The following is an 18,068-nucleotide window of genomic DNA, read 5'->3' as shown; positions in this document are numbered from 1 at the left end:
ACTTGTATAAGTAGATGCGTTTACTTGATTTAAAATAAACAATATGCGCCATCTAGTCGGCGAGTGATCAATGCTAGGGGCATTACCTTACCATTCATTATAGCAAGGTCCGGTTATAAGCGTTATAACAACATTGACCTTTCGTAGACCGCAACCTCTTCACAATAAGGTCTACAATTGGTAAGCCAATTACTCCAGTCAACCCAACCAAATAACTATAAGTTGTCTGTGATAAACCTTAAGTGTTTGTTTTTAAAGTTGATAATAAACAAGTTAAATTTGTCAATAAAATGTACGTCAAGTTTCCTTGAACAGATGACCGCGAAAATAAACACGGAGAAGACGTCTGTCATTTACATAAACAAAATCATTATCAGTATTATATCTAATTTACAAGAACCACGAGGAAAATGCTCAAGTTAATTTTAATTTGCTCAGGTAATAATATTCTCGGGTTGCGTTGAATTATTCTGTTTATTCGTTTTAATGATTTTGTTTTCGCAGTGTTGTGTTACGCGAAATCAGTGGAGTCATATAAGGATTTTGAGAGAATAAGAAATAAAAGGGTAAGTTAAGTATAAGTAGTATATTTAATTTTAATACCTAATCCGGAATTCAAAATTACAAAGATTTTTATAAACTAAATTCATCTGACAGTCGCATAAGTTCTGCAAGATAACAGTAAATTCATGTTTTTGTTAGAACGCACGTATTGTTTTGTTTTTAATTTTAATTTGAAGGTTAAAACGTGTTTTTAATTCCGCTTTATTGCGTCTTTAAATCAACCCTTTGGTGGTTTTCTTTCACACACTATATACAATATGAAAAAGGTACGGTAATTAAAGCTTATATATATATTATGTACAAAGAAAACTGTTTCTAATAAAAATAACTATATTGCAGCATGACATCGAGGATAGGTGGTCGTGGGGTTTTGTCGACGAATACGAAACGTCAACAAAAGCAGTAAGTATTTTTATAGTTACGGGTAACTTTACCATCAGTTTATCTATGATAATTACTTGCGTCTTAGTGCAAGCATTTTAGTGCAAGCGATAGCAGCAAGTTACGCTAGCGAATATGTCAGTCAAAATTTAGAATAGGTATTACTTTGCTAATCCTCGAATACTTAGTTGCGTATTTTATACATGTAATTAATGTTAAAAAGTAAATACGCAATTGTCTCGCACCGCTAATATCTTCTGAGCATGCCTCGCATGTCGAGTTTTGTATTTTTGGTGGTGTCTATATTTATTTGCGTATTTATTCCTGTAGCCTTACCATGACTTTTTTGAGTTAAAAAATACGTTACGTTTTCAGTAAGAGTTACGGAAAATGTATGGAAAAACTGAACAGCGCTCCAAGCGGAAACGCTCACGTACTAAAATTTTCATCGGTACCATAAGTTATTAACGTATTTACTCCGAGTTTTCAATACGTTCCTAACTTTACAGCTTAGGCGCTCTCTTTCTAACTGTATGAAGTCAATAGAACCAGAACTATTTGACAGTCTCTAGTGAAAACTCAATACTTTACGTGAGTAATCATGACAGTCACTAGCGTAAAAGTAAACCACCAATTCACTGTGATGTGTCATTACTGTCAAATTATATAACAATCCCACAACATTTTCACGATTATATTTGCAATTTTAAATACAATTATGACTAATATGTATTAATTTATAATATTACGTGAAATTCAAGAACAGCTTAAATGTAGCAGTTAGTCAGTAGTTCGATAAAAAGATAAACCAGTGATGAAACCAGTGTTTGATACTTTTACAAAGGTAATGAGTTATATTTATTCATCATTTTGTACTGTTTAGCTACAGTTGAGATGATTATATTGCTTGCTTTCAGAAAAAGAAGATATTATTCAAAACAATATTTCCATGCCAGCCGTATGGTATTCAGCAAACCCAACGTAGAAGATTGTTCAAATTGATAAGGAATGAGGCAGTTACGAATCAACTGATTACCTACAGCAGCAGGCAGTACCAATTCATAGGCATTTTTGTTCCTCAATGCACAATACGTGTACCCATCCATAGTCACCATAACACCATATCTCGTGGGTATATATTATTAGAAGTGAACCAAAGGAAAAAACTTCAAAAAAATTATCCTATTACTGAAATAAAGTACATATATCATTCTGTGACTTTGTTTATTTTGCGATATTCTTGAGTAACAGGCTAAGTATTTAATAAATTGACGTGAAACGAAAACTTAAAATTCAGCGTTTCCGTACATATCAAACATCAATTACTTACAACGACATCGACATAACGACAAAGTCTAAGGTAAGGTATGGAACTTTTGAAGGCCATTATGTGATGTATATGAAGATTATAATTTGATACAAAAGTGAGAGCATAGTGAAAAGAATTTTGAAACAAGTAAAAATTATTTAGTACATTTTAAGGCGGGGCACGTAGCCAAATGCACAAACGATTATGATAACATCGTTATCGTAGCTTAGCTATCTCTATCACTTTTCCGTATTGACGTGACACTCGTGACAGAGCTAGACTGAATTTCGATCGGCGTCTAGCGTCAACGATTGACATTTCAGCTAAGTCCTTGTGTCAAAATTGTCAAAGCTAATTTTTTTTTTATTTATTGGGAGCATTGGCAACTTGGCCATCAGCTCAAACATACAATATTTAATACAACATACAAATAACAGGAATAACAATTACCATGTTAAACATAAAAGTAATAATTGCACATATTGAAATGCTAAACTTATGACTAAGTATACAAAACTACACAAAACAATGTTTTATTAATGAAAAGAAGTATTTTTGAACAATTACTAAATTATTTACAAAGCGCCAATAGTGTGCATAATAAATTCATAAATTACAGGGTATAATTTTGGATATTTTAAAAGAGCCTTCAAGTTGATTTCCCGGTTCTTTGCTTGGCTGAAAATCCCGGGAATTCCCGGTATTTTCGGTAGGTACCGGTATTTCCCGGGAGCAAACTCTAATAGGGATAGGGATAGGGTTAGGGTTAGGGATAGGGATAGGGATAGGGATAGGGATAGGGATAGGGATAGGGATAGGGATAGGGTTAGGGATAGGGATAGGGTTAGGGATAGGGATAGGGATAGGGGTAATCGGTCGGCAAGCGGTAATTGTAAGCGATAATGCGAGAAAGTACTTTTTACCCACCGACAATAGTGTCGAGATACGGGCTATGTGAGTTCTGTTGTACAGTCAAGTGCAAAAATACGTATCGATTTTATCCGCTCAAAAATATGTACCGAGACCTTATTCCGCCGACATAAAGTGCTATGGGACATATTTTTGATAAGTTGTACGCACCCATATTTTTACACTTGACTGTATGTAGTCTCCCCAGTGCATATAAAAATCAAAAAATCAAAATAATTTATTCAGCAAATAGGCCACAGGGGCACTTTTACACGTCACATGTACATAGGTATTTAAAAAAATATTTAAAATTGAGTTGAAATTATTGGGTTGGTAAGAAAGTAATGAGCGATCGATTGAATTCCACATACAATTTTTGAGAGAGTTCTAGAATCTTCTATGGTCGAAAGTATATAAAGGGCGAGTCGCACAGTTTCTCGTCAGTCATTCACTAGCTGTCGCCGAGCTAATATAAGGAAGAAAATGGACGAATTAAAAGTGCATGTAAGGCATTGCTTACTATATGAATTTCAGTCTGGCCATTCAGCCGCCGAAGCAGTGCGTAATATATGTCAGCGTGTTGCTCCTGAAGTTGTGTCTGAGGCCACGGCAGAAACGATGGTTCCAGCGGTTTCGTAGTGGCGACTTTTCATTATCAGATCAACCTAAGTCTGGTCGACCGGTGAAGATTGATGTAGCCAAATTAAAAACCTTAATTGAAGGAGATCCGAGGCTAACGAGTCGTACTCTTGCTACCGAGTTAGGCTGCTCTCATGTCACCATAGAAACACATTTACACGAGTTGGGAAAAAACTACAAATACAGTGTTTGGATACCGCACGAACTTGATAGAGATCAACTAAACCGCCGTGCCGATATCTGCATACAACTTCTGTCTTTTCGCCGCACATTCAACTGGTTGGACCATCTTATCACTGGAGATGAAAAATGGGTCTTATATATAAATCACACACGCAAACGTCAGTGGCTAGCTTCAAACGAAAAAGGAATAGAGGCACCAAAAACAGAGCCTCACCCGAAAAAAGTTATGCTGTCCGTTTGGTGGGATATTCATGGTATTATTCACTGGGAACTCCTACCAAGTGGAATGACTGTTACCGCATCAGTATACTGTAATCAGCTTGAAAATTTAAACCAAAAAATCTGTCAGAATCGTCCACAGCATGCTAAAGTTTTTTCTTACACGACAATGCTCGCCCACACATTGCAAAAGTGACTCGGCTAAAGCTATTGGAGCTAGGTTGGAAAGTGATACCTCATCCACCGTACTCTCCAGACTTGGCACCTACGGATTACGCATTGTTCAGATCGCTAAGCAATGCCTTGAATGAAAAAAAGTTCGATGATCAAGCCCATCTACGACAGTACATAGCTGAGTTTTTTGAATCTAAACCTAAGAACTTCTTCGCCGATGCTATTCATTCTTTACCAGAACGATGGAGACAAGTAGTAGATAACGAAGGCCGTTATATTTTTGATAAATGATTAAAATAATAAATTAAATAAAAATTACAATATTGGTTATGATTCGCTCATTACTTTCTTACCAACCCAATACAATTGATACTATTATATACTAATTCTAAGTTCTAACTAAAGTTAACTCTATACAATTAATTAGAGATGTAGAAGGTCTCTAAATGTCGAATTACAACCAAGAACTACACTAAATTTTAATATAAAAAGTACAAATACAAAAAAAAAAGTCTAAAATTACTTTAGAGGTGCAAATGACTCTAAATGTCACAACTAAAAATAAAATGTATATCTACTTAATCTAATTCTCCTTAGAGATGTATATGGTCTCCATGAGTCAAAATCATATATTTAAAATATTCACTAAAAGAAAGGAAACAAACGACAACCGAACAAAGTGTCCTAATTTAATAAAAATTAGAATTAAAGTTACTAAGTTATAACAGCCCCAGTAAGCTTAAACAGACCGGTCTTCACAGACGGCACCCGTTCACGAGTGTGACGTATAGAATACATATCTACTCGTACCTACTACCTACGCTGTGGTCGCTGTGTAACATTTCTACAATCATTGCAAGCATTTCTTTAAAGACAATAGTAATATGAGTAATCGAAAAAAACGCAGACAAACGGCTGCATAGAAACCTACGGATCCAAATGAAAATTTTATTTTTTGTACATGTTTGAATAAGGATTCTTTTATTACGCGGGTGAAGCCGCCGGCAAAAGCTAATTCTATATAAGATGCTATGTACCCTTTTTCTGCAAATAAAATATTTCTATTTCTTTACTACTCGAGAACATCAGAAATAAACAAAGTCAATTAATGAAATACTTTATTTTAGTAACAGGATTATTTTTTTGGAGTTGAGGTTCCTTCCTTTATTGGAGCACTTCTATACATAATTACATATACCTGTGATGATCATGGCCAATAATACCATTAAGTGCATCGCGGAACAAAAACACCTAGAAATTGGTACTGCTTCCGAAGGTAATGAGTAGCGTATCTGCCACAGTGCCACAGTATTCATATTAATTGAACTATCTTCCATGTTGACTGAATATACCATACGGGTTTGTTCGGAAATATTGATTTCAATAATAGCCTCCATCATCTTTCTGAAACCAAAAACTACTTTGAGCAATATAATCATCTCAACTGTAAATAGTACAAAATTATGGCAAAAAATAACTCATTACCTTATTTGATTTGTTTACTGGTTTATGATGAATTTCACGTAATATTATAAATTAATACAATATGTTAGTCATAATTTTATTTAAAACTGCAAAAATAATCGTGAAAATTCCGTGTGATTTTTGTATACTTAAGTTGACAGAAATGTCACGTCAGAATGACTTGGCCTATGGTTTGAGGCCTACTACCGAATTTTACTCTTATCAGTATGAAGTGAAAGAGGAAGAGTCCCTCAATGCGTATGTTTCGGAATTCGCAGTAGACCCTATATTGACAGATTTCGATAGGTAAATTTATGGAGATTAGAGGTAAGGAGCGAAAGCTTTAAGTATCAGAAGTGCACATATAAAAGAAAAGATAGGTGGCACTGGAATAGCAGGTACATAAGGGTTTGACAATCTCTTAGCCTTCTCGGTAGTGACCCCGCCTACGGAGCAAGAGGTCCCGGGTGCAAATCCTGATAAGAGCTTCTTTATTTTTTCTACTGCATAATATCTTTTCCTGGATTATTTTATATTTTTACATACATACATACATACAATCACGCCAGTATTCCATGAAGGGGTAGGCAGAGCACATGAAACTACTCAAGTTCCAATGCCACTTTTGGCAAATAAGGGGTTGAATTAAAACGAAATTGTGACATTGCAGTGACAGGTTGCCAGCCTCTCGCCTACGCCACAATTTAACCCATATCCCACTGTCGCCTTCTACGACACCCACGGGAAGAAAGGGGGTGATGAAATTCTTAACCCGTCACTACACGGCATATTTTATAATTTTAATATCAAAAAATATTTTGTTTTGTTACAACTTTTCGAAATTTCAGTCGCAAGACTTACAACATTACCTAAGAATCCTAAGATGGGGCAAACAATGTAAAATGGCTTAAGTTGACATTTTTATTAATAAAACAATAATTAAACACAATTAAAATACACAAAATGAAATTTTTAAAAAAATCAAAAAGAACGCTGATAGGATCGAACCTGAGAACATCTGCATACGAAGTCAGCGCACTACCACGGGACTACATCTTGACTTGTTCGGTATAACGAAATCAGCCTAGAGAATAGAACGTCTAATGTCATGTCACGTCGCTGATCATTGAGCAAGACATGAGAGATTTGTAACCTCAATTACAAGGCACCAGCCGGTCATTTTTGCGACTGTTCTACTTCGACAGATTTTTCTCCTTACCTCTATTCTCCCTGGGTAAATTACATTTACTTATGATTTTAGTTCCATCGCGTAAACACCAGAGGCGTAGCATTCGTCTATAGTTCTTTCTCCGTTTATTCATAAACTTAGAAAGGGACAGAAGCAGCTTCTTTGGAGTGAAGTTAGGTACAATATAATGTAAACAAACGTAAACTCACTCACTTTCTAAGTAATACGGCTCTCACTTGGGCAGCCCATGGTAACGGTACTGTTCAATAAAGTTGCACCATCTGTACTGAAAACTCCATTGTTCTATCTTCAAAAACGAAGTTTTTATGGAGCAATGAGAGACCCCCTGCCGCGTCTTAACTTGTGTATTTGATTTATAGAGAAGCCATGAGCCACTCGTCAGCTCCAGTCCAGAGCCAGAGCCAGTACCGGAATACTGTAATCCGTACAATCCACCTCCTCCGGACTTCAGTGCGCCTGGTAAACGGATCAGCCAAGCGAGTAAGTGAATTCTAATTAACACAAGTCAAATTATATTCTATTGAAAATATTTCAACTTGTGCTATCTTAAAGTAGTCACACCACTATATATATATAAATTAAAACCGAAATAAATTACACATATGAAAGAAAAAAAAGGCAAGAACCATACCGTTCTACCCTAGGGATGGTCAGAGGGCGCCACGAGTCCTTGTATAGATTACTCATATGAGAGATAATTTCGACCTCAGCAGCTGTGACCTGGGTGGCCGAGCGGAAATAGGCATCTGCCGCGATTGCAGGGTACACTGGTTCGATTCCAGCCTCAGGCACTGGAGTAAGTGAATCATTATCTTTAGAGTTTCCCAAACATTTTTTATTTTATTACTCTTGGCCACAGACTAGCCAAAGGCAAAGATGTGGCATACGATAGAGTGAGCTCGCCCAGAAGATGCTTGTTCACCCTTGATTTGAAGGTTGCCGGGTTATATGAGTTATATCGATGCGAAATCAACGCTAGCTGACCAAAATTCGCTAGATCGTATGAAGTCGCTTATGCTCATCTTTTTTCGTACAATGACTAACTAACTATTTTGGCTCAGTGATCCAAAGTGAATCTTGGCCTCCGAAACGAGAGATCGCCACCTGCCCCGATCCTGCGCAGCCTCTTGCCAGTCACTGACTTGAAGCCGACGCAGATCAGCCACCACACTGTCCTCCCAGCGATACCTGGGTCGATCCGCCGTACAATGCGTAGTAAAACATGTGTAGTGACTCTGTTTGCTGATGATCCTAGGTTCTAATTCCGGCAAAGGCAAAATCCTTATAAATATTTTTTTTTCTTCGTTTATTCAAATTTAACAGTGTCAGAATGCTATAAAAAGTAAGTAATAAAAATATTTCTTAAGAATTAAGAACAGATTTTAAGAAAATGTACTTATTTCACTGAGCATCCACCCAGCGCTTCGCACCCATCGCATCGTCGCTTAGCACCCATAGTACAAGCTTTGCTTAGTTTGGGGCTAAGTTGGTCTGTGTAAGGTGTCCTCAATATTTATTTATTTTATTTATTTAATTATAATATCATATAATCCCTTTACTTCATCTGACACGTTTATGATGAGAATTAAAAAAAAAACACAATTTAGGTACCTACGCACAGTCGCACACAGATTGAATAAAACGCCTTCTAACAACGGATCTCCAATGATCGTCTTAAATCGCTACTAAGAACTTGAATCAAGCACTCCAGATAAACTATCAGATTTCAAGAAACTTTAGATGCAACCCCATTCATTTCAGTCTCACCTCTACCTGTTGCTCCCTGAAATATCGTAATAATTCTCGGCAGTTCCAGTTTAAATTGAAATTATTGCCGGTATAATAGCTGTTGATTAAAAAAGAGTTGAAAGTTGGCGGGAGTTTGAGGGTGATTCATCCTTAATATTGAAGGATTGTTTAACTGTGGATTACGGAAAGTTCTACAAAACAAATATTTTTATTGTCCTATTTTTCTCGCACAACTTCTGTGATGTTACCAGGCTTAAATGGAATTCGGCGGGTCATTTTGTCAGGTAAAGCAAAATTTAGATAGGTACCCACTTTCGAGTGTAAGAAGCGCATGCAATCCGTTTTTGCGTTGGATGGATGACATTTATAGTAATAATCGAGATACAGCTATATGACTAGCATCAGACCAGAAAAAGTTGCGTACACGAAGAGAGACTTGTGCTCAGCATTAGACTGATGTTAATAATTTGAGGTGAAAATGATGCCGATTATATTTAATGAAAATAACAGGCATTTGACCCACTGTTTTATAAGATATTTTAGTTGTGAATATGAAAAGAGTAAGGGCCGGTTGCATCAAACCGTCTATCACTTTTATTGTATGGAAAGTTCCATAGACATCTCCTGCGTGACGATGATGTGTCTGTCAAATATAGTTGATGCAACTGGCCTTAAAAATATTATAGTTTCGACACAGTGATGTTGCGAACTTCCATTGTTTATATTTATTTGATAAACTGTACCTTGCCCGGTAAGCTCCTTTCATAGTAAACATCACCTATCTCATAAAAATATAACTATTACCGAGTTCTAAGTGTTCTAACCTGTTTACTCAAAGATAACCCCTTTTTAAAGTGAGCTTTATTACACGAGCACCGTGGGAGGACAGACTTATCACCAAAATGTCGAATATACCCCTGGAAAGTGAGTACATTCGACCTTGTGGAAATATCGCGATATTGATTCTACCCGCATCTAACAAAGTTACATACTGGAAGCTTTTGTTCAAGCTTAAAGTTCAAATATGTTTTATTTTTATTGTATCAAAGGATTTCCTTCAATGGTACGAGAAAGGATTTGTAGGTACAAGAGAAACATACAAGACAAACAAAAACCGCAACCAAAATAACACTGTAGAATATCATGTACCGTGTTTTTTTTTTTCATTTAATTCAACACGTCGTTAGGTTCATTAACACTTTTTTTAAATTGGAAAACTTGTTGAACAATGAAGTTTATTTTTTTCACCACACCAACTGGTAAAGGCATTCTTTGCTATTCGAAAACAGATAGCAAAATTGCATTTTATCCACAAGGGGGCAAATTAATTTCATGCAAATTTTAACCCGATGTCTTAATATGTCTGCTAGATTTTACCCTATAAATGATGATTTTGAATCAAAAATATTGAATAAATTGATGAATTTGATTTATTTTGATGTTTTATAGTCAGTATTTTGTTCGTGTTGGTGTGGTGAAAAATTGTGTGTTTCACTCGGTGGCAAAGTTTGTTTAACCTTCGTGCCTTGATACCCTCGCAACGCTCAAGATTCCACTTTTTGAACCACTCGCTACGCTCGCGGTTCAATATTGGAATCTTTCGCTTGCTCAGGTATCAATATTGGCACGTGCGGTTAAACAACTACTTTGCCCCCTTGTAAAACAAATAACTATTAATACTTCAATAACAGTACGTATATTAGTCGAATCATATTGAAATATTTCGCTTGCTGGGGTTTAAATATTGACAATATTGGTACGTGTGGTTAAACAAGTTGTTTTTTTAACCACACGTGCCAATACTGCCTTAACTTCCTTGTAAAATATGTCACCCGCCCGGTCAACAAAATCTGAATACGGGAAGTAGGTAAAACCTAACTTGGAAAGTGTAATAGTTAACATATTATTTACTTGCATATTAAGTTAATCCTATGCTTATAAATCTTGTAAAAGCGAATCATGAACTACATTACAGTTCTACCTATAGGTATAGTTATTGAAATATGTAAAATAATTGCATTTTTAACACTCAGCCGCTACATAAAACAGACTGAAGTTTTAATTCAGCAAATAAAATGCAATTTAAATTGCAAAGTTTTTGATAAAGCCAATGCACTGCCGTTGCATCTACTTTTCACCCATTTGCAACTATTTAGGGATGTTCTAGTCGGGAAATATTACTTGCAATTTCGCTGGCAAAATGGCAGTTGAAAATTTTGCCAAGTAATATAATTATGAAATAGAGAAAAAATATTTATGAATGTTAAAACAATTTATACAGAATAACAAAGGACAATCATAAGAATTCCTTTTGGTACTGGTCTCTATTTATCTGGTTGCTACACCAGAAAGGTTGCAAGGGTATGGCTGGCTTTAAAAAAGATAGATAGGAATACTATACTCTGTCAAACAAGTCTATCAGTAAATAAGAACCAAGAAAACTATAAGAAAAGAATGCATATAGCTTTCTTTGTTCTTTTTTACTGTCAGACTTAATTTTTATTAAGCAGAAACGTCTGCTAACGATTCTAAACATTTTTATATTAAAGAAAAAAATGGAAAAATTTACGCTTCCGGCGGGACTTGAACCCGCATCATCCGCATTTCCGTAGCTCAATTGGTAAGAGCATTGCACGGATTGCAAAAATGATGCGGGTTCAAGTCCCGCCGGAAGCGTAAATTTTTCCATTTTTTCCTTTAATATAAAACTGTCAGACTTGTTTGACAGAGTTTATATCCTCAATATCCTCTTGAAGGTTCATTCCTATATAATTAATATCTTACTTTTATTAAATTTAATCATTTTTACCGTTTAAAGAACATAATTACTTTCAGTGTAAATTACGATACTTAAGCGACTAAATTAGTAAAGCAATATTTTCCAATGGTCATATTTTAGAAAGTAAGCTAGGTCACATCACTATTAGTTACATAATTTAAATTATTCCATTTCAGAATGCGACGAGTACATTTGGCACATGAAAATCCGAGATGAGAGACTGAAGAGGTCTGATCTATGTAAGTACCTAAATGCAAACAGAATTCAATTTTACTTCAGTGGCAAACAAGCATATGGCCTGAACTGGTAAGCAGTGTCCATAGCCTATAAACGCTTGCAGCTTCAAGATGTTACATAGATAGGTACGCTTTAGTGACTTCGTAGGTTCCGAATTAAACAAACAAATACCTAACTGTTTAACTAATATTTTGGCTGAATAATTATCTAATTTAGACGACCGGTCTGGCTCAGTCGGTAGTGACCCTACCTGCTGAGCCGCGGTCCTGGGTTCGAATCCCGGTAAAGGCATTTATTTGTGTGATGAGCACAGATATTTGTTCCTGAGTCGTGGATGTTTTCTAAGTATATAAGTATGTATTTCTCTATTTAAGTATGTATGTATATCGTCGCTTAAAAATCGCACACATCCAGCAGGCTTCCGTGGCTTAGAGCGGCTGCACCGGAAATGCAACACATATTCAAGTTCTGGTCACAGGGTTCAAGTCCCAAAAAAATTTCCATTTTTCAGACGCTGCTGCGTGATAAAAAATAAATTGATAAATGATTTGTGATTAGCACAATTTTATAACATTTCCAACAGGCACACAGTACCTGCTGAGTGTGTCAAATCAATCGCCGGCCGCGGGAGCAATCGGGGGGCATGATACCTCACCGGGAGAATACCCACACATGGTGAGTGCCGGGTGTGCCTACATTTTATGATATCTTCAACAGGCACACAGTACTGGCTGAGTCGACCGAGTAATATGCCAGTCCTCGCGGCAATCGGTGGCCATGTCACCTTACCGGGGGAATATCCACACATGGTGAGTGCCGGGTGTGCCTACATTTTATGATATCTTCAACAGGCACACAGTACTGGCTGAGTCGACCGAGTAATATAACAGACCTCGCGGAAATCGGTGGCCATGTCACCTTACCGGGGGAATACCCGCACATGGTGAGTATATGAACCTCTAACTTTGCATAATGCCTTGATCACACGTATTACAGTGGCGAGTGTCCTTTGCCGAGTATCGAGCACTCCGTAAGTGTGATCATGGCCTAACTTTACTTTTGCTGTTGCTCTGATGGCTTGGGCGGTAATAAGCGGAGGTTGGAGGAATAACCAATGCATATTAATGCAGAAAGCGCCTGTGGCCCAGCGGTAAGAGCGTGCGACTTTCGATCCGGAGGTCGCGGGTTCGAACCTCGGCTCGTACCAATGTTTTTCGGAACGTATGTGCGAAATGCCGTTTGATATTTGCCAGTTGCTCCAGGAAAACATCGTGAGGAAACCGGACTAATTCCAATAATTCCAAGTTACCCTTAGTGTTGGAAGGTCAGATGACAGTCGCTTTCGTGAAACTAGTGCCTACGCGAAATCTTGGGATTAGTTGTCAAACCGGACCCCAAGCTCCCATGAGCCGTGGCAATTGCCGGGATAACACAAGGATGATGATATGAGGAATAACCAACAGCATGGATTTTCTTCTCCGCTCCGCAAGATTACAAGAAACGCTATAAGTTGACTCCAATCTCAATATGTCTCCTCTCATTTCTGCCTAAAGGAGGTTCCTTTTTTAAATATATGGGCGGGCGGGTGGTCTAGTGGTAAAGACGTCAGCCGCGTAAGCTGAAGACCCGGGTTCGATTCCCGGCTCGGCGACCAGTGACCTTTCGTGTATGATATCTATTTCAATTAATAACAATGAATTAATTTTAAAATTAATTACGCTAAGTCCGTCTTAGTTACTACTTGCCGGCGATGTAAAAAACAATTGACTGTATTTTCAGGGGGCAGTTGGCTGGAAGGCAGCTGGTGGTGGCACATGGATATTCAAATGTGGCAGTACTCTCATCAGTGACAAGGTATTGAGGTCAGATCACCCAGGCTTGAAACATGAGAAAATACGAGTAGGTTCACATAATGGTGGGTTCCCATATTGGATCGCTATGACGTGACGATGCTAGGCGAGAAACAAATAACGAGACAGTATAATGTAACATAATGTATTTAAAAAAAAAGTAAGTCAGCACAGACTCTCATACCTACAATCTTACAGATACTCATAAACTCAAAGGATTTTGCTGTGTGTAATCGCTCTCTTGAGAATGATCCTTCAACTACTTAAGAGCTTTTCTACCATCTTCATGTATTGGATAATGAAAGTCATAACTTTCATAGATATATAAAAGGACTCAGGAGGAACTGTAGTTATTTTATCTATCTATCTATTCATCTATCTATCTATAGCAGCCTTCAAAGCGCCCGTCTTCGGACATAGGCCTCCCTCTCCATTCCTCCACGCCTGTAGGTTCATTCATCCATTGCCATCTGCATCTAATCCTCGTCAGTCAGTTATTTTATAGTCTCCCTAAATATTTTCGTATGTTTGTAGTTCCTGCTAACCGCAGCCCACTGTTCCCGCACCTCAGGAAGGGATCCCTCAGTAGAAAACCCGGTGCCGAGAATAGTTCGTCTTGGAGACAAGAACATAGCTGATGTGGTAAGAATTTCCTACTCCTTTATTTACCTTTACTACCCAACAAGTAATTCATGTACGCCATTTGTATTGCTTCTATTACTCAAGTGAGTTGTCGTGCTAGCATCACCTACATGCAGTTAAACAAGTTTATATCTCCTGAAACTTAGTTGTAATCGGAAGAAAGTGCAAAATCTTTGTTGTTGCAATATTTACCTTCATTTTACTTTTGCCTATACTTGATTAAACTGACATGATACTGGATGATCTTTACAATTCCTTGCCAGCGGCTATATTTCCGAGCTCATATAACCCGGCAACCTTCAAATCAAGAGTGAACAGGCATCTTCTGAGCGAGCTCACCCCATCGTAGGTCACGTCTTTGCCTTTGGCTAGTCTGTGGCGAAGAATAAGCCCATTAATAATAAAAAAGTACTTTATATTAACGACGCTAAAACCTTTCTCAATTTTCAGTTCTCCAAATCCCAACTCCCAGTGGACAAGACCATCCTAAGAATAATGAAGCACCCTCAATACGCCGCGCCGAAGAAGTACAACGACATAGCTATCATCGAGCTGGTGGAGGGAGTAGCGGAGTTCACCCAGCTCATTCAGCCGGCTTGCTTGTGGAGCAGCTTCGATACTAGCAGTCTGGGGTACACGGCTAATCTCACTGGGTGGGGGGTGATTGAGACCAGTAAGTAAGATTTGTCTTTTAATTTACTTTGGCAACGACATTTTTAATTTTTGTCATAATAAGACAGAAAAGCCATCTGGCATTAAGTCCGCCATTTGTACTTTTTTCTCGACTAGAGGCTAGTTGCATCAACCACATTTGACAGACACATCATCGTCACGCAGCAGACGTCTATGAAACTACCCATAGAATAATATTTAACGAACGCTTTAACGGTGACAGACGGTTTGATGCAACCGGCCCTAGGTCTACGATTTAACTCGTTTTGCTTTTTGAATGCCCGGATGTTTTCCTTCACAGCTCGCAATTCTAAACCGATTGTCATGAAGTTTGGTGACCAGATTCTATGATAAACCATTTTTTTTTTCGATCCAGTTTCTAAAACATGCAGCTGAAGTACCAATAGCGTAGATATATGGCGGTAAAGACTATCGTGACTATTGTAATGGTGACTTAATGTAATCATGACTTAATGTAATGATGACTATCATGTAATGATGACTTAATTAACTAAGTATTTTTCACTTTTGCGATCTACAGGCTCCCGGAGCCACTACTTTTATCTTCATAAGCCAATAAATATTCAATGGTTTTACAGCTAGTCTGACATCGTCTCCCGAGCTGCAGGCAGCAGAGGTGGACATCATCGACTCTGGAGTGTGCGACCAGCTGCTGCGGCCGTTCTGCAGCAGACTGTGGTGTGGCATGCAGCATGGACAGATCTGCGCGGGCAAGCTGGCTGGCGGCGTCGATGCTTGTCAGGTATGTTACTGATTCACAGCCGGAATAGTCTCTGGAGCTGTAAGCAGCAGAGGTGGGCGTCATCGACTCTGAGTGATCAGCTGATGCGGCCGTGCTGCAGCAGACTATGGTGCGGCATGCAGGATGGACAGATCTGCGCGGGCAAGCTGGCTGGCGGCGTCGATGCTTGTCAGGTATGTTACTGATTCACAGCCGAAATAGTCTCTGGAGCTGTAAGCAGCAGAGGTGGGCGTCACTCTGAGTGATCAGCTGATGCGGCCGTGCTGCAGCAGACTGTGGTGCGGCATGCAGGATGAACAGATCTGCTTAGGTAGATGATAATAGAGCTCTCAGATCATAATTACAACAATTGACTAAGGGTCGGCTGACCAAACCGTAAGATACCGAATTTAACGGTCGCTAAAGTTTTTGTATGGAATTTCCATAGACTTCTGCTGAGTGACGTTGATGTGTATGTTAACTGAAGTTGATGCAACTAATTTGTTCTATCTTTAATAATTCTCCAGGGTGACTCAGGCGGTCCTCTCCAAGTCCGAATCCCCGACATAAACCTCCCAGCGCAAGGCACCCTGCACTATGTGATCGGCGTGACGTCATTCGGCATCGGCTGCGCGAGATCCAACAAGCCTGGAATATATGCCCGAGTGTCGCACTATGTCGACTGGATCGAGGGGATTGTGTGGAGATAAAATACTGAAAATTATTTGGTCTTTCATTTGTTTAAAAACTACTACACTAATCAAAACAGAAAACAACCAAAATAACAATCCCCTCAATCGAACAATCCCCCACGAGTCATTCCACGTGCAAAGGTTCCCAAGACGATCGCATGCATTCTCGCGTTGAATCGCGATCGATAACCTCTGCCCCCTCTTGCGCAAACTTTTGATATTGTCCCGACCGGTTTCTTCCTCAGCAACTGAGTTTTGACTGATTATTAAGAGTGACGATCGTGAGCTCTCAGGTGGCTGATGTAGAATATTTTTGCAGTGAATGTATGACCGCACTCACTGCATGTCAGCACTCCTCCGATGAAATTGTAGTAGATCGATGCAGGTGGTCGAGCCTTTATCTCGCCTACCGCATTAAAATATTATTAGTTAGTAGAGTTTCACTGCTTCCAGAACCTTCCTTGGCGCCCCACGTGCCGTTGACCGATCGCCATCTTCTCCACTTAAGTTATTGCGGCTGCAATGACACGAGTTTGCATGTAAGCTCCTCCATTTGTCCTACGCAGAGGACATTTGTACGGCGGTGCAGGGGACACTTTTATGACAGGTTATAAAGAGCTTAGCTTTCGTTCGTTTGTGTTTTGAATAAAGTTATTGTTTAAGTTGATTTTACCCGACTAAAACAGTAGAAACTCAATGGATCACCAACCTTAGAACCATAAGAGAAAATAAATTAACATTAATGACAATAAACAATGATGGGTTGCTAGGTTTAATGACAGTCGCTTTCACGATGCCAAATCTTGGGAATGATTGCCAACACGGACCCTAAGTATATAGGGATTTCATAAGCATGTCGTGATAACAATAGAAGCAAGAAAAAATGACAATAAACAGAGCAAGTAATAAGCGTACCTACCTATTTACATTTGCGCCTGTCCATACTGTCCATAGGCGTGGTTAGGGAGACTGCTTATAATATTTGTTTGATATGAAATGAAAAAGAAAAATTTAATTATGAAAAGGCATAATCCCACTTAAGAAATTGTATGTAGAATGTTGACCCGATGATTTAGGCACAGCCTAAGGCCTTTCGATATTATTTACCCATTCCGTGTATCATTCCTAAGTACCATCAGGCTACTACCTAAGTGTAACACACTATTCTGAAGTGTACCTGTTCTCAACGGCTAGCGAGCCCGAGCAAACTTAACAAAACCAATTTTCCTTGGTCTCAGGGTTCATAACATATGGCACACATTTTTACTCTCGAAGAAGCTTTGGTGGCCTAACGGTAAGAGCGTACCGACAACATCGTGACTAAAACGTATTAATCCCAATAGGACCTAGTTTATAAATAGGTACAAGAATCATCTCAGCTGTGCAGGCTCTAAAAAAGTTGAACTCCTTTACCCTCCGAACTCCGTTACCAGAATATGACGTGATCCGAATCCGATCAGAACCCGTGAAAATACAACCCGCAGCAGTCTTAGAACTATTACCTACTATGGTAATTTACGCACTAGATCATATCTCTGTCATCCGATTTCTTGCCGTTATTCTTCGGATCTAGTGGGTAAATTACCATATCGTCACTACTTTGAAAAAATCTAGTATCTCACGCTGCTCCTCAAAGTTAAAACGCAGTATGTC

The 18,068-nt window shown here is 38.4% G+C and overlaps 1 protein-coding gene across 3 annotated transcripts; it reads left to right on the top strand.

The window, feature by feature from the left end:
• Nucleotides 1–322: 322 nt before the first annotated feature.
• On the top strand, nucleotides 323–16,447 carry LOC125234200 (serine protease snake-like). Of its 3 annotated transcripts, none has more exons than XM_048140410.1 (11): nucleotides 323–438; nucleotides 505–566; nucleotides 904–966; nucleotides 7,412–7,532; nucleotides 11,757–11,819; nucleotides 12,669–12,760; nucleotides 13,597–13,671; nucleotides 14,202–14,309; nucleotides 14,760–14,982; nucleotides 15,581–15,744; nucleotides 16,251–16,447. In XM_048140410.1, the coding sequence occupies exons 1-11, from the start codon at nucleotides 411–413 to the stop codon at nucleotides 16,431–16,433; spliced, it is 1,182 nt and encodes a 393-aa protein (XP_047996367.1). In that variant the 5' UTR covers nucleotides 323–410; the 3' UTR covers nucleotides 16,434–16,447. The 3 variants fall into 3 exon arrangements, with proteins under 3 accessions (XP_047996367.1, XP_047996365.1, XP_047996366.1); XM_048140408.1 differs by lacking the exon at nucleotides 12,669–12,760 and adding an exon at nucleotides 12,535–12,626; XM_048140409.1 differs by lacking the exon at nucleotides 12,669–12,760 and adding an exon at nucleotides 12,401–12,492.
• Nucleotides 16,448–18,068: the final 1,621 nt, after the last annotated feature.

This window comes from Leguminivora glycinivorella, chromosome 15 (genome assembly GCF_023078275.1).
Source record: "Leguminivora glycinivorella isolate SPB_JAAS2020 chromosome 15, LegGlyc_1.1, whole genome shotgun sequence".
Taxonomy (NCBI): domain Eukaryota; kingdom Metazoa; phylum Arthropoda; class Insecta; order Lepidoptera; family Tortricidae; genus Leguminivora; species Leguminivora glycinivorella.
Note: the sequence above shows the minus strand (reverse complement) of the source record. Positions and strands in the feature narration are given on the sequence as shown.

Coding starts and splice junctions, on each gene's coding strand:
- LOC125234200 (XM_048140410.1), top strand. CDS start 411: ATGCTCAAGTTAATTTTAATTTGCTCAG. Junction 7,533..11,756: donor TAAACGGATCAGCCAAGCGA/GTAAGTGAATTC, acceptor ATTCCATTTCAG/AATGCGACGAGTACATTTGG. Junction 15,745..16,250: donor GCGGCGTCGATGCTTGTCAG/GTATGTTACTGA, acceptor ATAATTCTCCAG/GGTGACTCAGGCGGTCCTCT.